Source organism: Orbicella faveolata, unplaced genomic scaffold (assembly GCF_042242905.1).
Source record: "Orbicella faveolata isolate gen_17 unplaced genomic scaffold, um_ofav_v1 contig_1, whole genome shotgun sequence".
In the NCBI taxonomy this organism is placed as follows: Eukaryota; Metazoa; Cnidaria; class Anthozoa; order Scleractinia; family Merulinidae; genus Orbicella; species Orbicella faveolata.
In genome coordinates, this window is record NW_028301536.1 from 16,852,501 (window position 1) to 16,872,391 (window position 19,891).

At 37.1% G+C, this 19,891-nt stretch overlaps 2 protein-coding genes across 2 annotated transcripts in view; one reads left to right on the top strand and one right to left on the bottom strand.

Moving 5' to 3' along the window:
* The window catches only part of LOC149118258 (adenosine receptor A3-like), a 1,601-nt gene extending 483 nt beyond the window's left edge, over positions 1-1,118 (top strand). Inside the window, exon 1 of the mRNA XM_089292532.1 lies at positions 1-1,118. This exon is cut by the window's left edge and continues 483 nt beyond it. Within this exon, the coding sequence (XP_089148658.1) occupies positions 1-607 (607 nt within the window). The 3' untranslated portion in view covers positions 608-1,118.
* The window catches only part of LOC110045778 (myoferlin-like), a 63,183-nt gene that overhangs the window by 41,553 nt on the left and 1,739 nt on the right, over positions 1-19,891 (bottom strand). The window contains exons 2-27 of the mRNA XM_089292465.1: positions 19,721-19,776; positions 19,507-19,598; positions 18,682-18,787; positions 18,097-18,233; positions 14,695-14,749; positions 14,281-14,412; positions 14,118-14,180; positions 13,437-13,487; positions 12,859-12,889; positions 11,404-11,474; positions 10,842-10,898; positions 10,688-10,738; positions 9,905-9,951; positions 9,509-9,591; positions 8,678-8,727; positions 8,105-8,158; positions 7,380-7,448; positions 6,682-6,725; positions 5,613-5,689; positions 5,366-5,466; positions 4,945-5,058; positions 4,614-4,713; positions 3,966-4,162; positions 3,316-3,422; positions 2,457-2,532; positions 1,235-1,345 (exon numbers count right to left, since the gene is read on the bottom strand). Coding sequence (XP_089148591.1) covers positions 1,235-1,345; positions 2,457-2,532; positions 3,316-3,422; positions 3,966-4,162; positions 4,614-4,713; positions 4,945-5,058; positions 5,366-5,466; positions 5,613-5,689; positions 6,682-6,725; positions 7,380-7,448; positions 8,105-8,158; positions 8,678-8,727; positions 9,509-9,591; positions 9,905-9,951; positions 10,688-10,738; positions 10,842-10,898; positions 11,404-11,474; positions 12,859-12,889; positions 13,437-13,487; positions 14,118-14,180; positions 14,281-14,412; positions 14,695-14,749; positions 18,097-18,233; positions 18,682-18,787; positions 19,507-19,598; positions 19,721-19,776 — 2,132 coding nt within the window. The remainder of the gene's footprint in view (positions 1-1,234; positions 1,346-2,456; positions 2,533-3,315; positions 3,423-3,965; positions 4,163-4,613; positions 4,714-4,944; positions 5,059-5,365; positions 5,467-5,612; positions 5,690-6,681; positions 6,726-7,379; positions 7,449-8,104; positions 8,159-8,677; positions 8,728-9,508; positions 9,592-9,904; positions 9,952-10,687; positions 10,739-10,841; positions 10,899-11,403; positions 11,475-12,858; positions 12,890-13,436; positions 13,488-14,117; positions 14,181-14,280; positions 14,413-14,694; positions 14,750-18,096; positions 18,234-18,681; positions 18,788-19,506; positions 19,599-19,720; positions 19,777-19,891) is intronic.

A 19,891-nucleotide genomic window follows, 5' to 3' on the forward strand; every position in this document is an offset into this window, starting at 1 on the left:
TGCTTTTGCAAGTATCTTACCTTTGTTTTCATTTGCTTCGTTCCTCGGAGTTATGATCATGAGTTTAGACAGGTTCTTGGCAATTTATCTTCATCTCAGATACCAAGAAGTTATGACTCACCAGCGTGTTACTAAAGTGGTGATCTCATTATGGGTTTTCAGTTTGTCCCTGTCGCTTGTAATGTTGTGGAGTCCGATAAATATTACTACCGTAATTTTTACCATTTTTGATGTTGGTTGTTTGGTAACAACAACGTTTCTTAACTACAAGATATATCTGGCCGTTCGACACCACCGAAATGCAATCAGTGCGCTTCAAGTACAGAATGGCGATGAAATGGCTAATGCTTTAAGGATAAGAAAATCTGCGCTTGGAGCATTTTACGTGTATCTTGTGTTTGTGCTTTGCTATTTACCAAATATCTGCCTCTATGCTGTCGTACCAATCTTTGGAGTAACTACCGTTGTAAAAAGTTTAACGATATACACGATGACAATAGCGTTCCTTAATTCGTCTTTAAACCCCATCATTTACTGCTGGAAGATGAGACATATTCGGTGCGCTGTGATGGACATTCTACGAAATGCACGTCTGAGACGCAACTAAGCTATAGGAAGTTACTTAACTCATGAACCGTTTTCATTCTGCAACACACTTTAATTACAGTCGAACCTCTCCTTTCGGACAGCCCTATAATGAGGACATTAATATAATTATTACAGACAGCTCACTTGGTCCCAGAGGAACCACGATGCAGAATTTTTGTATTCTCTGCCTCAGTAATGGAGACAGCTCCATAATACGGACACTTGGCTCTGACCCTATGCTGTCCGTATTATTTCATTTAGAAACATCGGTTTTCCTAGAAATGTATGTAATAGCAAGACACATACCTATTTAAAATTGAAGTATATTAGGCATATCCCGTTTCTGGTTTACAACTTAACACCTGTAGAATTTTCACTAGAAGTAAGGAATCATTTACTTATTTATTTTATCCATTATTCATTAAATTGTAAATAGTTTTAACTTTAGCTAAGGTATATTTTATTGTGTAAATAGTGTCCCCAATTAGATTTTTTTTTTAAGCTAAGTACTATTGACACTTTAATAAAGGTCTTTCACTCATTCATTCATTCATTCATTCAACGAGCTCGAAACATCCTCACCCCGTAGGAACTTGAAATTGGAAATCAAATTTTTAACATGAGGCATTTTAAAGGCATTTCTCACCTCCTCGGCAAGATCTTGTAATCGTTGAAGAAATTCCTCCACGTCTGAAAGTGCTTCTTCGACGCTTGTGGCTTTTTCCTTTAACTCGGTGGCTTCCTGTGCAATGGAACGCTGAAAAAAAAACAACAACAACAAGACGTTTGATAAAAAAGTAGCCTTATATTACCTTCCCGAAGCCTTTTTATTGGATAGGATCAATAAACTGCCCACATCTTGATCGTTGAAACGTCTTCATGCAGAGTTAAAATTATTTTGATCTGAAGGCCTTACCGTTTAAAACTAATCACACGATCTCGTGATTCAGGGATCGATAACTAAACTAAAAGTACCATTTCCAATTACTAGTCATTTGTATAATACAGCTTATTGCGGATTGGCCGTTTTACTAGATTATTATACATTGAACTCACTATCTCTTTTCTGATTGGCTGAAAGCGTATGGTGAATTTTCGAAATCAGCACCTGTGGCGTCATCTAGCTTCAGATTATAGAATAATCATGTCAAGGACACTAAGGTCACATGTAATCATGTCATGTATGACCGCGATACATAATTTCTAAGGGTAATCATGTCAAGTTCGCGCGCTTTGTGTTGCTTGCCGTCAGTGAAGGAGCAAAAACATGACTTCCATATTGTTTTTTTTTTTTTTCGTTCTATGCATAATAAAACAAGTATTAGATTCCGTTTTTGTGATATCCAGAATAATCAAGGTCTCGGTAAGGGTTATCAGCCTCAGCCTTCGGCTTCGGCTGAGAACCCCTGCCTCGACCTTGATTATTCTGGATATCACAAAAACCTCATCCAATAATTGTTTATAATCTCGGGACTCAAAAAATGACTCTTCTGAAGTCGCGACTGTCATTTATCTAGAATCAAACCAAAATATGTCGGTAAACCAGGCAATTCTTGCTTGTTTGCATGTAATATAAAGTGAGCAATATTTTAATTTCTGTAAATGTTTTCAGAAAGTAAAATTAACCATTTACACATCGTGTCTTTGGCATGCTATAATATGCCATACACGTTCATTTAATGGACCTTTTCTGCGATACGTTGACCATTTCGAATTTTATTGTTTCAAATAGCTATTATGGAATGCTGTGCAGGGGGTAAGTTTGTATGTATATGCCCCCTGAGCATCCCATAATAGCCATTTCAAACAATAGAATTTAAAATGGCCACCATATCACCGAAAAGGTCCATTGGTAACATTATATATACCAGTTCGCTTTTCCTCTCTAGACGGCGCTTAGCATCTAGCTTGTTTGCTTTTCCTTTCAAGTTTGGCAGACCGTTACTGTTTAAAAGAGTAAATCAAGTCATTCTGGAGCTCGTTGTCAAGTCTTAACCCTAACCTAACCCTACCCTAACCCTAACCCTAAACCTATGTGTCTTAAAGAGATTAATTAAAGATAACCCAAAAACTATGAAAGTAGTTTCTAATCTCGATATTACTAGTTAATCAGTGACAACTAATTGGATAAACCTATCCTTGGGAGTTTCACAGAAAAACTACTTTGTAGTGAGGTTGCAGAACTGAAATTGAAATTCAATGCTCGCGCTCATTTGAAAAGGGTAAAACTATTTCAAAAGTAAATAGCTCATGAAAAAATATTATCCAGTTAGCCCGGCTATGATGCCGTATCGTACCCTTTCAGTAATATATACTACGTTGTAGATGCGGAATTTCTTACAGAAAAAAGTCTGGTCACCATCACTTCGCAAAAAAACAAAACAAAACAACAATAACAACAACGAAAAGAATAAACAAACAAGGATAATGAGTAACTTCGGTGTTTATATATCACGTAATCAAGCCTAGTCAAGCCTAATAATATGTCATCAAGCCGCAGTTTTTTTATGCATTCTTTTCATTCGTAATTTGTCTCGACTTATTCTTTAACATCCGTTTGGGTTTCTCACCTTTTTATCTCTTTGGTAATGTTAGGGACGGTTAGAAATTATCTATTTTTCTACAGGCTTAAGTTGATTTGAAAAGATTTTGGTGTATACGAAAGGATTAGGGATATACACTAGAATATCGTTACTGTAAGAAAGCCGGTGAGACCTTCCTCTTTACCTGCAGTCTGCAATGAGTTGATCCAGTAAAGAGAACAACGACGAAGCGCGGTCTACCTCTGGTGCATTACTGGCTATCATGTACGTTACTTCTGCTGTTTTGCTTTTCTGGAGAACAAATAAGTAGTTCAGCAAATGTCTTGAGTGGTCTTGTACAGCATGTTCTAACATAAAGAGTATTTTTTCGACATCACTGCATTGCTCACGTTAATGCAGGTAACAAGGTCGAGTTGGCATTCTTCCTGTTTTACGTAGGGATTGACGTTAAGGTTTCCCCTAGCGGTTCTTCAGAAAGTCGCCTTTCTCAAAAACTAAAAATTTCAAAATTCTGACTCAATGAGATTAAATGGCCATGCATTCTTATAAACCAGCATCGTTTATTCATTTGCAGATCTTTTTTGATAACACTTTGAATACCTCCTCCAGCTACCCTGGAAAACATAGGAGATATCCTGGGAGACGATGCACGTCTCCTTGAAAAACAAATGAGAAATACGAACAGCAAAACATGTAAGACTCGCCAGCCTGGGAAGCGATGCCGGACTGTAGCCAAGAAAGCCCATACAAGACCTCCGGGGAAATCTTTCAAGAACCCCATCAGTCTTTGTTAGAGAAAATATATAGAGATATCGGTGCAATAGCCAGTCTTACCACACGATCAATAATCCTTAGCAAGGCATTTAAGGGTTCCAATCTGAAGGCAATGTTCTCCCAGTAGCTTTCCACACATACACAAGGCTTCTCCCTGCTCCATGGAAGATAGTAATAATTGCATCCATCGTACACTGCGTTGCAAGGAGGCGTGTTCGAAGGCGCCATGGACTCATCCATCATGTTGCCATAGTTGCCTTCAAAATAACAGCTTTTGTGCGTAAGACGCTTTTGTCTGACTGAAAAACTTAATTTTAAGGGAGACGACTAACAGCAAGTTTGGCATTCGTGTTTAGCATGTAGACAGAATAACCTATTATAACGGCAAGGAACTATTTCACCGTCACTCATTGTAGATAGAAACCAAACATATGAAAATCATTACACGTCTGATTTAACATCTAACTAAAAAATTATCTTCTGTTCTCTGAGAATTCAATAATATTGAATTCCATCGCACTAGTAGAATAGAAAGACCGCTTGGTGATTTCTAGGTGGACTTTTGGGATATGAATGTCATCACAGCTTCTAGCGGACAGCAGTTTTGGCTGAACTGACCGTTGAATCCAAGCATAAAGTGGCGAAAAGATTTCTCTACTTCTCATCTTAAACATCAACTGAGTAATGAAGAAAAGCAAAATTTCTCACCGATGCTAACTTCGAATTCAACAGGCCCATCCACATCAAACACCATCGAAACTTCGTAGAAACAAGCGAACAGCTTGTATTTGCTGCGACTGAGATATGGCTGAAAATAAAATGTAAAGTTTGTTTGTTTGCAATGCGTATTCATTTATTGAACCAAAAACAATCGAATTTTTAGAAAATAACAGCCAGTAAGAGAGCCGAGAACCTTCGGGTGTGTGTCCGCAGTGCCCCTTTGGATCGCGGCATTTCCATCAGTTTGTTATCTGACCTGTGTGTAAAATGACGTAATATTCGAGTCTAAACGTAATTCACGCGAGGGTGATTGCGTTACCTGTACACGAATAAGTTCAGGTCCTTTCATCTTTTCCAATGCCTTGTCGATTTCTTCACCCAACTTGCTTTCTAACTCCACCAACAATCGACCCCTGTATGCCACTCCCTCTCCCTGTAAAAACGATATATACGAGGGAAATGGTTAAATACTCTAACAAACAGACATAAAAATGCAAATAAACCAATTTAGAGGCAATACGATAGGTCAAATTTCGGCGTCCCAGTCTGGATGGGAAAGAAGGAAAATTAGGTAATGGACTAACTCTCAATATTGCTAATATGTTTTCTGGTATGAAAACCATCACACTCAGTTCTGTTCTGAATGGAATATTTGGAGCTCCACGTGTCGTCGGTCATTTTATGTGACACTCGATTGACGTCATAAGGAACAAATAAGTTAGGGTATGCCGGAAACTCACCTTTCCGAGGTTAAGATCATCGTATTCATCCGGGAGTTCAGAAAACTCCCTCGGAGAACCATAGAAATTCAACCAGCAAGGCCCAAACATTGGAAGAAATCCTGACAACGTAAAGTAATCTTCGTTAAGTAACTGCTTTACACATGCTAGTGATCTCAATTTAATAAGCAGGCATGCATGAAGGGCAGGCTGGTGGAAACGCTAAAATATGAAACGGAAAATATAGTTTTCATTATATTCAAAATACCTTCCTCTCCTTGTCCAGAAATCGATTGAAGAGAGATAAAAGTCGTTCCAATACAATCATCATCAGTCAGTCGATCCCTAACAGAAATCAATGCAGAGTTTGTTAACGATATCCCTTAACTATCGCGTAGTATATGAGGTCGATTTCTTGTCAGTTTATCAGTTGAAATCTAACTTAAATTAAACAAAAATACTTTTTTGTCGAATTTCATCATTCAAATTTGCAATTGTGCAACAAAGGCCCCTCGACCTGGCAAAAATGACCTGAAACTTATATCTAAAGTAACTAGGTTCTAAGAAATGGGATGTTCTCACGTTTTTTTGGTCACTGGTTTACTCTGAGGTCTGGTGCTAGCCTTTTTGAATACGTAAATTATTTTTTTCTTATGATAATTTTTCTGCAGCTCAAGCTCCTTGTAATATTAATTTTATTATTTCACCAGACCTACTAGCAGACGGTCTATAGACGGCATGAATAAAGAATGTCAAGTGACAAAAGATCTTACTCAGTATGGGGAAAAAAGGCTTGGTTTACTCCTCAGGTCAAGATATCTCAACTTGCAAAAATCATAGGAATTTAGTAATTCTATTATTGAATACAGAACGGCAACAACAGAACTGAAAAGTACCGAGTTTCAAAATGAGCTGTGTTTAGAAACTTAGAATAACTTTACTTATCTTTTACTTATCTTTTTCAATTCTATTTTCTACACGGCCCCACAGCTTGTAGCTTTAACCCTCACCGTTTTTAAATAAAGTTTATTATATTGTATTTTATTAATAATTCATCAATTTTAAACATAGGAAATCACGGCCGTTACGGTGGTTGGATATCTACTCTTAGTGAGCATTGATTTGTACGATTTTATTTCTCCGTTTTCTCCTTAGTTTTAGTTTCGATTGAGAAGGTATATTACACACTCAAGACAGCGTTTGACCACATTTCCAAACACCTCGAATTTCGTCAAAAATGCTCCGCTGCGCGTCGTATTTTCAACTCTAGCTAACTCTCTTCTTGGTGTTTGGAAATGCGGTCAAATACAGTCTTTCGTGATTGATATAATACTTACCAGTCAAATACTTGCAGTTTTACTCGCTGACACATCGATGGAAACTGCAATAGAGGAACAATTAATTCAGGGGCACCCAACGGATCGTTTCGGTAAATTATCTGTTCGGAAGACCTTTAATCCCCTCTGATTTTCTTAAGAGAATTGTCACCTCGCTCTTTCGTGATATGAGAAATTTAATGTCTGTTGTTTTCGAATTGTAAAAAATGTCGTTTTGGGTACCGAAAAAAGGTCAGCTATCATTTTCGGAAAGGCGATAAGACCTAAGGTTTTCGGGAAATGGACAAAAAAGCCCTAATAAATTCGAGAATACTCAAGTTCCCCTATAGAATAACCGAACAGATAATTTTTTTTAGCGCAACCTAAAATTAACCTACAGAGCTTTAAAAGTACTCCACATAGCCTAAAACAGCTTTTAAAAGCATTCGAGAGAAAACGGTCGTTGGGTGCCCCTGTTAATTGAATTACAAATGTCACACGGTGAAAATCTGAGAAAATATTATCCTTCCGAGAAAGTAGATTTGAATATTATTACTTTTAAAGGAAGCCATTACTCGGTCTGGTATTTAAATCAATAAGAATGTAACGTTTAGTGACATTTTTCGTTGTGATAATGAAAACGTCTCAATTGAAAACACCTAAAAACATGCCAATTTTACTTGCCATAAGATAGTAAGGAAGATATGCAATATTTTTACCATGAAAGGAACTCTTATTGTCTCCTTGAATTCCGGGCAGTCCGTCTTGTATATAGTAGAAGTCCGATTCTACCGTAAAAAAATTGGAAATTATTAATGTAATAGCCGCTTTCTCAGAATACTACTAACAATTCTTAAGTGTCACATTTAAGATATCATTAAACTTTTTTTTATGGTCAAGGCAAGGTAAGGAGTATAACAAGAGATTTACTTATATGGCATCTGGGAGAACGTACTGGTATATTCAACAACATGGAAATGAGTTAATTGTTAACAAGCAAAACGTCTGAGGCCTAGTTCACACTAGCAACATAACGACATAAACACCGTAACGACATAACAAGGACGTTATGTCGTTATGATTGCAGTGTGAACATCCTGATATAATTATATAATAGCAACATAAAAGCTTGAACATAACGTCATAAGGGAAATGCTGATCTTTCCTTGTGCTTTTATGTCGATGTTCACATTGCGACATAAGCTATCATGTCCGTAATGTCATTATATCGTTGCGTCGCCAGTGTGAACGAGGCCTAATAGGAGGGGAAAAGGTGGGAATTAAGTTCCCCATGGAATAACCTAATACTCTGGCGTTGAGTATCTCCGTGAGTTTGCAAATGAAGTAGAAATAACTCTGCCTTCGTTTCTCTGACAGGCACGACTGTAACACGAAGCTGAGGAGAAAATTTCACCTATTGATCTGCGTGGTACATATACTATACCTCTTCCCCACAAAATTGAAAAAGAACGTAAGGATCCACCAGTTTTTCATCGCCCTATGTTGAAAGTAAAACGATAAAAGCAAATTGTTATACAAGTAGAATATAACTAACTCCTTTCTTTTTCTTTCTTAGTCTTTGTAACAAACAATTAGTACGTCCTGAATTGTTTGGTTTTCGGTCGGCTTACCTGTAGTTACCCTTCGTTTGTTGTGTTCTGGGTTAATCGTTTGTTTATATTTTGTTTGTATGTTGTTGTTTTTTCTGCAAATGACCTCCACCCTATTAGTAAGTTACATAATTAATATCTTCTTCGGGTTTATCCAGTAAGAGTAAAAATAAATCTTTCTAAAAGGAATATTTTTGAATACCTATAGCTTTGCTGAACGATAAGAGGAATTTAGACCCATGTATGCGTTTGCATTTTTTTCCCTATAGTATGGTTTTCATTCTAGTTTGCTATGTCCCATAGTAAAGCTAATAATTTGGCCTACCTTTTCTACAGTTAGCAAGTTTTTTACTCTAAATACGTGAACTGTATTTCGAAAATCCATAACAAAACAAAACAAAAAATACCTGCTGCATGTTGAAAAATTTCTTCACACCTTGCATCAATGCGGTATCCACTACACAAGCAAAATCAATTATTTTCATCATGTGCTTCTATTTTCTCTAAGCAATGTTAGTTTTATTCTCGTATCAAATCATTTTCAAGGTAATTCCTATCAAGTTACTTTTAGAAATAGTACCAAGTTCTTCCGCGGAAAATGCACCTTGCACGTTACTGAGATGTTTTCGTGGAGGATGTAAAAGCGTTCAATGCCTCTTGGGCTGTCCGCGTAAGCAAAACCCCGTCACTTACAGGACTGGCTATTTCAAGACCTCTCTGGGATATCCGAAATTAAAAGTGATCTGAAAACCACTTGAGAGAGATTGCTTTGGGAATAAGGCATACATCTGAGATTAACTCTCTTAACTTCTATCCTCTCCCTTAAAAAGGTTTATTATTCCAGTTGACTAGTTGTTTTCTTTCGGCTTGTCTCTTATTTACCTGATACTTGGAAAAATAAGCTTATTCAATGGCTGATAATTCATTTAGAGTTATTATAACGCAGGTGTTGATAATCTTTAGAAATTAACGGGTTAATAACAATCTCGTTCCCAGAGTCTTCGTTCCCCTTGACCAGTGGTCGGAAAACGAGAGCTCTGGGAGCAACCATTTCAGGCGTGCGCCACAGATGAAGAAAATCTGAGACTGCGTAGTGAAACCGGATGGGCAGAATTCGGTTATTCAAAATGGTTGCTCCCGGAGCTCTCGTTTTCCGACCGCTGGTCAAGGAGAACGAAGACTCTAGGAACGAGGTTGGATTAATAAAGGAAAGGAACTAATCACAAATAAGAGCTCACTCTGTGGAAGATCTTCTGCTCGATAAACTCTCAAAGTAAACACTGCTTCTTGAAGACCAACTCCAGTAGGCCTGAGGAGGTTTCTGTTAAAAGAATTGGTTAAAAAGAAAAGTCACTCGAAATCTTTCCTTTTATGAATTATATCTTGGTGATCCAAGTGTCGCGATAGTCTGACATGGTTCATGTTCATTTTTGTCCAGATGTAGAACTTTATAAAACTTAAAATAAATTTGTTGCTACTAAATTCTCAAATAACAGAATCGTCTCTAGTCTTTCTTTCAAAGTAGTCTTTTTTTTTTTACTTTTGTCACCCAATCGTTAGATTGCCTCAACAAAGATCGATGTCTCGGTACATTTTGGGAACGGAAATTATTTTGATAGCATTAAATTACTCACGCCTCTATATCGTCAGAGTCGTCTTCTTCTGCGAGCTTAGACACAGGCTAAAAAGCAAAATATGTAAAACAAACAAATAAAAAACGACCATGGTTGGAGGTTACCGGCACAAGATAGCGGTAAAGGTTCGATTTTCAAGATGCTGTTTCCAATGTTGTTCCACCAACATTTAAGGAAGACTTTGCAGTGAAAAATGTTAATTCTTAATACCGATTGTTGATTTTTCTTTTTATGGCTTTAGTTCCTTCGACTTCGGCTCCGATCTGACAACAAAATTTCTGACATCACTTAGGAAGAACTGGATAAGGTAATGGAGGGGAGAGACGGGGGAGAACAACTATGATTGTCTAATTAATAAAATTGTCTCGAATAGTTAGAGCGGTTTTCATTTGAATGTCGAAAAAACAAAACAAAACAACAACAACAACAACAACAACAACAAAACCAAAAGTTTTGCATCAACTACGCTACACGATTGGCTTACAAAACTCGCACCACTTTTTCTTCCAATCTGAAGCAAAACTGAAACCAACTATGATTCACTGGCACTCGTTTTCCCGCTCTAAGTGTCAGCTACATGTAGTTACTTCGATTTTTTATTGGTTCATTGCTTTGTCTGTGTCCTTTGTGATTGGCTAAATTGATTATTTTGGTTTTGGTTTTACGACACTCAATTCATTGGAAACCGCTGAGTATGTAGCTAGCGGTATGTATTTGCAAGGTATTGTTTAAACCACTCGGACGCTGTTTTTAGTGTACGTTAAGATAACAAGTTATACTTACTGGTGGCTTGTCCCCAGGTCCTAGCACAATCACAGACGCTTTGAGGTAACCCTAAAATTAATTACAGAACAACGAATTTGCTATCTTCTCACCGTATGTAGATCCTGAGTATCAAACGATGAAACTGTAATTTAATATTAATCGTAACACTTACGGCAGGCGAACCACCCTTAGCAGTGCCTCGAACTCCTTTGGCGCTCTTTCCTTTACCCTTGTTAAAAAAATAAAATCTTCAGAAATTGACAGAACTTCGTGCTCTATAACTAATTAGGAATATTTGTATGCTGGTGCGGTTTTCCAAAGAGGTCCATACATGTTCGTCGTTAATTACGAGCCTTCATTCGAAGTGTTATAAGGCTTGCAAAATTTTTAACTCCTCATCGACTTTTCTTTGACAGGAGAACATCAAATAGGAGGGAAAGTGGTTAGGATAACAAATTAGACAACTTTCCAATTCGAAATATCATAAATCTTAACTAGATTATATTTTCTTGGTTTGAGATGTATCTACATGTAATTACCTACATGTACGTATACAGGTATAAGCAAGTTATAGCGTCTACGATTTGTTGGTTGTCTATTTCTTGGTTTGTCTATTTCATGTTTGCTTCTTTCTATTCAAGGTTCACTCAGAAAAAGCTGTTAACATTATGACATTAACAAGGACTGATCTGACAGCCAAGAGAAAAAATTCAAAGAAAAATCACCACACCAACCGGTTCTTTCTCATCTCCTCCTTTATCTTGAGGGTTACTTAATAGCATCCACTTACGAATAAAACTATGACCTGGAACATTTCAAAGGATTATTGTTAATCTAAAGAACTATGAGTAATTTCTTAGAAATAGATCTTTTGATAAAAATTAGCGATCAAACGTTACGAAGTTTCGAACTCTCCGAGCGAGTAAAAAATATATAGAATATAATTAGCATTGTTTACACTCTGGCCACACCATCTCCTGGGAATCTTCAAAGATTTTACGTACAAGCACAAATTGGTGCAACAGACGTATTTTAGAAGCATGGGAAATTAACACTTGTAGGAATCCGCTGAACCGTGTTGATGGCATGCACTTGCCGCACGAATTTTTAAATTTAGCCCTAACGGACAGAACATATATAATTAGCTCCGATTTGCCGATTTGCATAGTATCAGAACGTGCTTTTTAAACAAATTCCTTGTCACTTTCCCCTGATGAAGGCTGCAGTTTTAGCCGAAACGTTGGGACTTTTACAAAAAAATTTTTACAAACATTTTTACATTTGTTTAAACCAGAGTAACGTTTTTCAATCATGAATCAACCACCTAGTTACAGGACCATTTTTAAAATAATTAGCATAGATATGTTTCTGACAGTAAGAAGTGCTTTCGCTTTACATCATATACTTGACATTGTTTATGGAAATACGGTATTTCAGGGGTCTTGACCGTTCACGAGAATGCTATTTGACCCTTTCAAGGTCTTTTGATACTGACGAATATTAATATGACCCTTTTAAGACGAGTTCTGAGGGAACCTGTTTTCAACGGACGCCCTGTATTAAGCGGACACTAGCACGGGTCCCGAGGGTGTCCGCCAAACACAGGTTTGACTGTAGTTAAAAATGTCTCGAGTGCTGAAATTCAATAAATTATGTAATTAAAAATGAAAATATATATAATATATATATATATATATATATATATATATATATATATATATATATAACTAAAATAAATTGAATACTTTATTTAATTATTTAGATTTTTCTTGTTTATCACTTCTTTATAATTGAAATGAGTAAATAATTATGTAGATGACATTTTTAAGGCTTCTCTTCTTTATAAAAGAGCTAAAAGAGCCAGCGACATAAATCTATATTCGTCTTGTGTCTTAGGTTAATTATTTATCACGCGTCGTCCACACCGGCTTTTTCTAATTTCATCTTTTTCCTGCTCATTAGATTTGAATATTTTCCAGTAGAGTGCCACACTGGTGTATATCTTGTGGTGTTGTCTTGCTACAGTCGCGAACTTTTCTTTTCATATATGCTGAATCTGCACGCTTTATTGAACTTTATTTTCTTATTGAAAAATCTGAACGTCCCGTAGCTGTTAGGTGCTTTGACGTCACAAGATTTGACAAAAACTGTTATTATTAAAAACTAAGTCTTATTATCAAACCTCACACCTGGCATATCGTATATAGAGTAAACATCCATCTGAAATATAATTCAAACTTGCATAAGATGACGATAAACGTATACATGTATACCATCTTATGTTTTTGAGTACATGTACGAGATCTAGAGAGTTCATTTACTACGTCGTATAAATAGAAAGGAGCCTGCACGTTTTGGCTACGAGCAGTCGGTTTGTGTTCCTGAAATACCCCACGCGATTGAAAAAGTCAGAATTATGCAAATTAAGGAAAGAAACGAGAAAAGAAAGAGGCGAAACAGGGAAAACCCTTTTCTTCATTCCACGCCCGCACTTCCCGCTTCTCGATCGTTCGTCTTTTGCTTTTCATTCGTGTATTCGCAACACAAACTAGGAAAAGAAAGACACTGCTCTCAATATATTGCACGTTTGAGTTAGAAAATCTTCGTATAGTAATCGTTGCTTTGTGTTACCTGCTACAACCGCCTCACACTTAGAGAATCCTTTACTTTATTGGTAAGAATCAACTGAGGATTTATTCCATAATACATTTGTATTTTCTTTGTTCCATATTGTTCGATCCAATTGAAATTCTCTATTTTATAGTACCTCAAAGTAGCCAACCAGGGCATCTTTACGGTACTTCCTCGAGTCGAAAACCTGTAAAAAATGAGAAACCGACTAAGAAACAAGCAAAATGGAAGGGCCAGATTTAGCCTGTTCCAGGCTCTAGTAATATTTTTCTTTGAAAAGGTTGCTCTCAGTTACATTTTGTATATTTGACTCCAAACAAAACGATTTAGAGAGCATTTAAATATTATGTTGACTATTCCGAAGAAGATGAATTCTTTTCCGCTTTAATAGTCAAGGCACAATTTTGGAGCTTTTACCAAAAGCTTCCCAGAGGGGGTAGCATGCTCCCTTGATCCCTTGAAAATTTCAGCTTTTCTACCTTGTTCCCAATTAGTAAATTCCTTTGTTCCCGAAAATGGATTGTGAAGGTTCCCTTAACAATAGAGATATCCCTTGTTTTCTCAAATTAATTCCAAAAATATACCTTGTTCTCTTGAAATAAATGAACATGTTGCCTTGTTACTCAAAACCCCCTCATTATAATGGACCGTAAAATTAAATTTGTTGCTGTGACGAAAGCAGAGAAAGTAGTTTTGTTCTCTTCGCACATCTCCTCAAGATGACCATTCCACGACTGTTCTCCTAAACAAAGGAACTAGAATGTACACGGTCGAACCAAAACGTTATTCCTCCAAGGAATCTTGTACGTATACTCACCTCAAACGAGACTATTTCTTCAAATAAATCCATTGGCGATGCATGAAAACTAAATGAAAAATTCTGCGGGAAAGAGAAAGCAAATTATACCACAAGTTTAACTGAACAATCCTGAAGTTCAGTTTTAAGACAAACAAAAAAAAAGTATTTTAGGACAGCTAACCTCGTTAAATGCAGGGTTGTTTGTACATTTCTTGATTTTTGTGTCTTTGTCTTGATCTGCCACACTCACTCGAATCACAGGGTGGATGTTACCTCCTGATAATTGACGGGCCTCAAATACCTTAACGCGGATCTGGTGACAATAAACCAGCAAGTCAGTATAACACGCTTCGCCGAAAGTGCTTTTCTTTTGAAACTTAATAAGGAAATTGGATCTTTGAAAATTGGTATATCACTTCGATTGAAATTAAAAATTGGTATATTACAAAGCGTCAAATGCATTTGATTAAAAAAAAAAAAGGGTTTAAAAAATTTTAGTTGCTTTTTTTCTATTCACTTGCTTGCTAAAGCCATATGTCTGAGGGAGGAAGAGGGAAAGAAATGGGCCAGAGAATTTTGTGTTACATGCATATACCTGGAAATCTTGCGGTTTGTTTGATAACGCCCTCCTCTTCTTTCGACGCCTCCTTCTATAAAAATAAAGTTCAAAATGACAATTATCACTATTACATCGACCTTTTGATATATTACAACTGAACTTCTTTGGCGTCCATCCATCGACTACAATATATATTGCGTCTCTGTTGAAAGTCACGAAAGAAATACAGTGACAAAGACAGAAGAAGAGCCTTAATTAATATGATTGATGAGCAGCTCATATATTTAAAATGGTTCCATTGGTTTGCTGGCTTTCCTGTTCTAGTTTCTTAAGATGCCTCATTTTCCGTTTCATCTAGAAGACAATTTTCCGCCTACCTCACAGGAATAAGACGCCTCACTATTACCCAGGCAGTGACGCCTGGGTTTAAATTTCGGCTTTCTTTTTTTCCGCGTTCAGTCATAAATCGCCGTCTGGTCTCTAAAGCGCATGCGCTACCTGTGCATGCGTACGGCCCATGGAATTTACGGAGGTTGTCGTCGAGAAAGGTTACCACGGATTCCATGATTTCTAGGGCGCTGAAATCACATACAAACGAACACACCGTTCAAGGTAGACCAACACTAAAGGACGTTAAGCGTTTTCGGAACGGGTCGCCGCAAGCCTTACGAGAGATCAATTTACGAGCGAACATTTTGAGTGAATCATGAATCGTGTTATACCAAGGGAGTCATCAACCGGGGCTATCAACTCTTCAACTTGATAAAAAGCATCTTCAGAAGCGTCTCCGTAGTTTTAGACGTGATCGTGAATCAAGCAGAATCCCAGCACGAGCTCAAGAACGTCTGAGCAACAAGAGCAGAAAGGTTAGAGAATTTGTTTACGAATTCATCTGTTCGAGTACACTTAAGTAAAATGCTCTGAGAAACTTCGTAAAGTATAATAAAGATAAAATCTCGAACTAAACGATATTCTCTCGTTATTTGCTTGTAACAGAGTTATGTGTCTTAACAAGAGTGAAACTCATGTAGCGAATTATTGTACATTTAAGCTGAAAGAAACTAACGTATGTCAGTGACCCCAGCAAAACAATTCTTGGTTTGCACTGTCACGCAATCCTGACGCAATAAAAAATTTATTCGAAAACCATTTAGTGGATAAAATCAAGAAATTGTGATGTTATAGGAGATTAATAAAGATGACACTCCGCGAATTTTTAGGTCTGTGCGTTTTTCCAAGCTCAGATATTCGTCGAAATATTTTGCACAAATTTACAGAGACCAGTATGGAACCGCCATGTTGGTGTACCTCCGCGGTACGCCTACATTGCGGCCGGAAAATATTGTAAACATCTGGAACTTACTTTGGCTATCTAGGCGACTGATTATCTGTACTGAACAAACAAGCATTTACAGAAGCACTTTTCCTAATACTTTAACTTCTAAATGGGCTAAAAATCACCAGATAAGTATATGATTTCGACAACCGCGTTCGTAGGTCTATGTCACGCATCGCCATAACAATGAAATTCAAAATGTCTCGCTTGCTTGAGAAACGCAAATAACAACGACAAAGGCTAAGGAAAATAGACTGAAACGTTTATAGGTTGATATAAAGACCTTGACTCATTTCACACCCTAAAGACTTGCAAACGAGTAATAAGCTATTAATCGATTCCAAGAAATGCAATCAAAAGCAGAATAGCTTACATGTAAGCACATCAATTCGATTGAATTTCGTACAACTTCAAATGCAGAACATTTAGCTCAATTGCAATATAGCTATCGCTTCTCAGTATAAAGATTGCCTGGGTACACGCAGCAAAGCTTCTTGTTCCTTATTTCCGTCGGCGGGGGTATTAACGCGGTTACCTGCGAACCTGTTGCAAAGCGTTTCTTATTCATATTAGTAGAATTCTATTAGTATACTCATGCAAATGCTGCAATATGATTGCCTGAGCTACTCGTACACTATCAACCATTAGAGTGCACTGGCTGTCGGTCGTCCACCAAATGCGACGTTTCTATCGTTTTGCCGGAACCTGAAGATACTTGGAATAGACATGGATGACGAACTCTCCTTCAGCGATCATGTTAGCGACATATGCAAGAAGGCGAGCCAAAAAGTGGGTGTGTTAGCAAGATTTCGTAATCTCATTTCATGTGAGACTAAGCTCCACTTATATCTAACTGCAATAATCCCTAATTTAACATACTGCCACACAGTTTGGCACTTCTGCAAAGCTTCTGACAGGCGCAAGCTTGAAAGAGTACAAGAACGTGCGCTAAGAATCATCTTTAATTCCAAGACAGACACCTACGATGCTCTTCTAAGTCGTGCAAAGCTACCCTCCCTTCACAATAGACGTCTTCAGGATATCGCGATCCTAATGTTCAAAGTGAAAAACGGCCTTGTACCTGACTACATAATGGAACGTTTTAGAAATTCGAACAAGGGCTATTCTCTTAGAAATGCTGACTTCGATCTGCCTCGTTTCTCTTCAGTTCGTTATGGAAAACACTCCATTAGATATCGTGGTCCTTACCTTTGGTCAAAACTGAGCGCAATTGACAAAAATAGACCGACCATCGGTAACTTTAGAAAGAATATTAGAAACAAAGACCTCAGTGCTCTAATCGAGGATGCATGTTCAAACTGCCTTATATGCACTTCTTAATTCTCGAACTACTCACTTAAATATCAATTTTTATTTCTCTCTTGTATTATACTGTATTTGTAATTTCAGAAACAGTTTTTATATTATTTATAATTATTTATTCTTACTTATTCCTAGTGTACCCAATTAATTTTAATTCGTATTCTTATAAACTGTACATTTTAAATTTCAATACATTGTAACGTAGTAGTGTCCTCAATTAGCTTCTGTAAGCTAAATACCTACCCTGACACTTAAATAAAGTTATTGTTATTATTATTATTATTATTGACTTTAAAAACTTGCAATTATAGAAAAAACGGATGCGCGCGCGTAAACAACTGCAAATTTACCAAGGACAATTCTGAATCCGTGCGATTTTATTAAAAGTAAAGTTCAATAATGCGTATGTAGAAAAATAATTGGAAACTATTATTTACGTTTATTTCAGTTAGAATTCCGCGAAAACAATTAGATTATTCGCTTTCGATTTCTTTGAGATGATAGAAAGATAGATAGAAATCTCGAGCTCATAATCTGATTGGTAAGAAGTAATGCCACTGCCGTAGAGTAGTCACACTACAACTAAAATGGCGCTGTAAACCAATCAGAATTAAAAGCAAAGATATTGAACCAGTGTCAAGGGTGGGACGAAGCAGCAAGAGTTTTGAATCAAATTTGAACGACACAATAAAAGAAAAAAAAAGGACAATTCGCTTTGACGGCGTTAAACAACCGCAGAACTAAAATATTCACAAACGTTTCTGTCAGTAGAGTCTCACTTCGTAGCTCCTGGTTTGCCTGGTTCCCCTATTTCTTCATCTTCCTCCATTTCTTCATCTCCTTCAGCTTCACCTCCTTGAGCGTCTCCTTTAGCGGATGGCGGCGGCTCGTAAGTTAAACTGATCTTGAGTTTGGCCTGCAAACGAATACCCAGCAGATTTATTTTATGTAAGCTCAACAAGAGTATTTTCGGTTTGAATAAAACATTTTAGCCAGCTCTTTCTTTGTTTTTTGTAGCCTATTCCAGATGTTCAGTTAGTTAGGGAGCAGCGCGCAAAACGGCGAGAAAAAATAGCTAGGGAAGGACTCAGTGTTGCCTGGGAGAGCTTTGGGGAAAAGTCAAAGGTGTTTTATTATTGCTTTTCGCCCCAATCCCCTACTATTTTTTTCTTCAGCGGTTTTCGCACTGCCTCCAAACCAACCAAACGCTTAGAACAGGCTATAGTATTTCCTAGGTAGTATTTATTCTTTCCATGATATTCATCCAGTCTTTCTGTAGAGAAAATCCACTACAATAATGTGATCAATATATAGGATTGAATTGAGACAAACAAAATAGGATTGAACAGATAAATAAAACTTACGGGCGTTGCGCTTTGTTGGCCGTCTACCAAGTCTAGCTCGGTGTCCAACGAGTTACTTTTCGAGCGGACCAGGTTATTTAAAGGAAGTGATGCCGAGCCGAGAAGACTGCCATAAAAAGAGATCCCAGAGTTTATTAATGTTCAACTACCAAAAATAATAAAAGTTATTAAAATATATTTATACATTTGGTAAGCAGTAGACAATTATAAGAGAATAAGTGTCTATGGAAAATGATACTATATGTTTCCATCGGTTAATTGCGACTCATGATCGTGACTTAATGAAAAATCGATGTGCTCTAGCTGTCGTTCTTTATCTTAATTTTACGTATTTGCGTGGCTAGCAAGGTTGTTTAACGCATACACTATCATAATCACGCAACATTTGAGTGAAATCAGTTCACTTCACTCCGGTTTATGGGGATCGAGTTTAAAGTTTTGGATAAAAAGGCAGCATTTAAGGGAACGTTTTTTTCTTTTATCAAGCTCCCGAACTTTCTCGCGTTCAACATTCTTAGTACTAGTGATGTACATTACCCACAAATGTAGGCAAATATTTAATCAGCGGAGTGATGTAAAGTCCAGTATCAACTGTGTATTTATTTCCGTTGAATATATTACATGCAGAAGAAACGTAACATCATCAAAATCACGCGATTATAGTATTGCTTTCGCAAAAATGCTTGTAAAACATATGGTAGTAGAAAAAAATGTAGATCCAGTAGGAATCCGGCAACCTTATAGTCAACGAGAGTAAGGTAACCATTGTCAATCGACAAAGGGGATCGATCAGAGAGTGAATGTTAATAAGCCAGCTATACTTACCGGTTAGGTGTTATTTTCTCCCAGTCTTTAACTTTGAGCGAAAGGGTTTCTTGAGCCGATAATTCTTGTCCGTTGAGATCATACTCAAATTCCTACATAAAGCAAACAGTCACGCGCATTGGTGATGAACAGAAAAATTACATAACACCTAACCCAGTTTTCTTCTCAGTCATTCAAAATTGTGATAAAATAATGGTGCCATGAGCTTAGTTACCTTGTTCCATTCCGGATTGAGTTCATCTTTAATAACGTCTGTCTTCCGCTCCTGACCTACCAGGGAGATAGAGGTAACAATATGTGAAGACAGGGAAGCCAAAACAAATGAGACCTCATATTAATTTATATCTTGAAATTTTCCGAGAAGCTAGAAACTAATAAGTCGCCT